Raw genomic sequence first — 3,852 nt, 5'->3', positions numbered from 1 at the left:
TGTGGCTGCCGGCGCGTGGAGGCCGCTGTCCGGGGAATGATGTAGTCATACTCCAAAATCTGAGCTTCGTCGGTCTGCAGGACCTCATAGTCGTCTTCAATCTTCGTCATATTCACCGGAACATCGAAAGACCGCGGCACCCATGCCTGCGGCTTTTTATAGAAACAGCTATAAATATCACTTCCCGCTCTTCATCACCGGGGGCCATCATCGCTTTCATCGTAGGACTTGGTATGATTTGTTTTTGAACTGTCTGGCTCGCTCGGTTTGGCAATATGCACCGAGAATGCGAGGGGGTATTTTGTATGAATGACAAAGCAAGAAAACAGCGTGCTTTGAAGAGCAGGTAGGTGATGAGCGAGGGAAAGAAAAAGAAAAAAGCCAGGCTATGCCGTTGCAGTGAGGTTCCAACTTCGATATGATGTAATGAAATGTTCCGTCATGGTACGATTTGCCTCGTGAGGATGAACAACACGCTCCCAGAACTCCCTTTGCTCATGCGTAATGCATCTTAACCCCAAGTCTCTCTCCTGTTCCATCCTGTAACGAAATGATCCTGTCGACGGCCTCGCTCCAGCGGTAGTGTCGCCCATGCCCATACGCCTGTTCGTGTTTGATTGTTTGCACCGGTTGCAAAGACTGGACTCAGCCTTTACGGAAAAGCCGTTTCGTTCCCCCAACCTTGCCCATGTCGCCAAACTCGGAGGTCTTGCGCATCTCGCCGCTAGCGAGGCGAACCTTCTCCTTGACGCTCTCAACCCAGGCGCGATTTTCCTCACTCATCTCGACTCTCCGACCAGTCGGACCGGCAAGGCCCAGGAAGGAGCTGTCCTCTTCGGCCCAAGCGTGCGAGCTAGCCCTTGACCGATTGGAGTCTTCTGAAGACGGCGTGTATTTGTCTGGAATGGGCGGCACCGCTGGAGTCTGGGGGAGGTACATTGGGACAGATGTACTTGATGGGAGATCCGCCGCACCGAAAGATTTCCTAGCCTTTCGCACATGCAGCGGAGTCATCGGAGACATGTCCAAAGCGGAAGCCGGCCGGCTCGGAGGACTTGATGTTGGTCCCCGGCTGTGGCTCGTAGGCGGGCGGGGAATATCTCGAACCTCGACCTTGGCCTTGTCCGCACCTGTAGAACGACGACCATGGTGCGCCGCATACTCCTTCAGATACTCTCCAAGGTCAGCCCATCCACCACCAACACGGACCATGACACGCTCTCCATTCTCACCGACACAGCGAATGAACAACTTGATAGGAGCCTCTCCGGTAGATCGGGAAAGGTGGTAAACCTTGATGTCCTGTTGGCCCTGAGGGCGTCTCGGTCTGGGGTTCTTGGCGTAGGCAGGTGCAAGTGTCAAATACGGCGTGGGGGCTCGCGAAGAGGTCCGTGATGTCACGGACATGGCGGAAGCGGATCTTCTCATTGTTTCCCTGGATGGCTTCTTAAGCCGTCTCGCAGGCAAATCCGGTGGCGGAGGGTTCAGATTCACTTTTGGAGGACCCGAGGCCAGCTTGATGTTGGCCGGAATCGAGTCAAGAATGTCGCTGATTTGCTGCCGAAGATGATCGTCTGACCTGATATCTGACGGTGCTCTGGGCGGAGGGACGGTTGTAAAAGACGTGTCGAACTCGTCATCCAAGAAGGAAGACTCGAGAGGGAGCGCCGGCAGCAAGCCATCTCCATGTGGACCAACCATTGGGCTGGCGCTGTCCTCTCTGAAGCTGGGCCGGAACGGGGGTGAGCTGGGCGGACTGATGCTCATGAAACGTGTGGTGGCAGCTTGTTGACGGGCAGTCTCGACAGCCTTCTGACGCGGCTGACGCGGCAGAGGCGGCGAAGCTGAGACTTCAGGGGCGTCACTCGTGGCATCTGCCAGCAGACTGGTGTGACCATGAAGGACGGTGGATGATTGCGATGCATTGCTGCCGCGCCGACCAGGACGGATCAGTGGCGGCAGCTCCAGCTCATCTTCGCTCTCGGGTGTGTCTGACAGAATCTCGACACCCTCGTCATCGACCGAGGTCGGGTGCACGCCAGTGTTGTCCTCGTGGCTAGCTCTGATGATTGGCACGACTACTTCCTCCTTCGTCTTGCCTTCCCGAGAGCTGGATGTGTCACTCTTCTTGGTGTGCTCTTCATTGCGCATCTCGGTCAGAGGCATTCGCTTGGCTTTGGAGGCCTCAGCGGAGCCGTCAAGGCCAATCGTCGTTGTCGTTGAGTGCGCCTTCTTGTGTGCTTGTAGCTGGGAAGGAGACACCTCGGGGGCTTCTTCGTCGGAGCCCTCTGATTGTTCGGGGGTGGCATCAGCGTGGAATATGATGGATTTGCTCTCGCTCTTGTCGGTGACTGGTTCTGTCTTTGAAGGCTCACTCTTGATGGGGACAGGCAGAGTAACCGTCCTCGGGTCGTCTGCAACAACTGGCAGAGAGCTAGCATTGACTTGGGGTTTGCTTGCGGTCTTCTCAACAGTGTCTTCGGTGGATGTTTTCTGACCTCGCTTTTCAGATCCATTCGTGGATACCTCCGGCGGCTCTTTAATTGAGACCCTCGCCGGCTCAGTTAACGCGGTTGAGATAGAATCCTTCTGGCGCATGAGCTTGGCCCATTCTCCTTCCCGAATCTTTTGTTCGCCGACGGCAACCCATTCCGCGTAGTTCCGCTCAATTCTCTCCATCCGATCAAGCCAGTCATCTGGCAGGGTATCTTGCAATCCCTCCAAGCTGTCGAGCATGTAATCAAGGCTGCGCCCTGACTTTGTGATTTGCTTCTCCAGCACTGCTTTCACAACGGTGTAAGCTTGCTTGAGCTGAGACAATTCGTCGTTTTCAGACGCCTCTTCCACCGGTGGTGTGTTTGCTGGCGATGACAACACATCCCACGCGGATTCGAGGGCGAACTCTGCCTCTGCAATGCCAGCTAGCAAAGCAGGTATGCGACGAAGGACGGACAGTCTGATGTGCCAAACCTTCAGCAGGCGACAGAGTTTGGAAAGATTCGGCAGCGATTGGATGATGATTGCTGTAAGAAGAGCCGTCAAGTCATCCATGCGGTTGTACGAGAGCAAAGAAACAGAACGGGAATCTGTCGAGACTGGCGTTCCGGGTCTCGATAAAGGAATGATGTGGCTGTGCATGACGTGACTTTTGATATCCTCGATACGCAACTCGTCCATGTCGTGGGAAATGCCATCCACCCTGTCCTCGAAGCGTAGGACGTCGTCGGCAGGTAAGCTCCCCATATATTCGGCATCATCTCGGGAGGTCGTGGCGTTTCCTTGGTCTGAAGATTGCCGCCTCTGAGGGTCTGGCATCTCGAAGCCTGCGGAGCCGGAGGCTTCGGGCCAGGGCCAGTCGGACAGCTCCTCGAGCCATTCGTATATCTTGCGGCTCGCAACGGCAGCGCGCATAGCGAATTCCTGCTCGCTAACGGTGCAGTTGTCAAGGCACTGTTTCAATTCGGTGCTTGGTGATTGAAGCATCTCGACGGCGGTCATGGGGGTTAGGCGGTTCAACAATTCGTCGTTGGGTCGGTTTCGTGTGGGCGATTGCTCGTCGGAGAGGCGGTACTGGCGCCTCGGGGGGCGCAGCTGGTGGCCATGGCTAGGCGTGACGGGCTGGGGATGGTCGGTCATTGTGTTTGTTAGTATGAATTTGTTGTCGAACGTGCGATTGCGAGGTCGAGGGGAGCGGGCATGGCTCGCTTCTATGAGCCTGGGACGAAGAGTGCGTCGGTGAATATGGCCATATCGCGGATCATGGGCGGTGTTTGTAGACGGTTCTCATAATCGAGGAAGCCGAAATGACCAGGCCTTTCTTTCCCTTGCTTTCGAGCTCTGTTGTCCGGCGCA

At 55.8% G+C, this 3,852-nt stretch overlaps 1 protein-coding gene across 1 annotated transcript; it reads right to left on the bottom strand.

Annotated features, from left to right (window-relative positions):
- Positions 1 to 645: 645 nt before the first annotated feature.
- Positions 646 to 3,636, bottom strand: GCG54_00000840 (uncharacterized protein; the record flags this gene model as incomplete). The annotated part of the gene is made up of 1 exon (XM_045400972.1): positions 646 to 3,636. The coding sequence occupies one exon, from the start codon at positions 3,634 to 3,636 to the stop codon at positions 646 to 648; it is 2,991 nt and encodes a 996-aa protein (XP_045263645.1).
- Between the last annotated feature and the right edge of the window lie 216 nt (positions 3,637 to 3,852).

The sequence above is a fragment of the Colletotrichum gloeosporioides genome, assembly GCF_011800055.1.
Source record: "Colletotrichum gloeosporioides strain Lc1 chromosome Unknown consensus_50, whole genome shotgun sequence".
NCBI classification, from domain to species: Eukaryota; Fungi; Ascomycota; class Sordariomycetes; order Glomerellales; family Glomerellaceae; genus Colletotrichum; species Colletotrichum gloeosporioides.
Note: the sequence above shows the minus strand (reverse complement) of the source record. Positions and strands in the feature narration are given on the sequence as shown.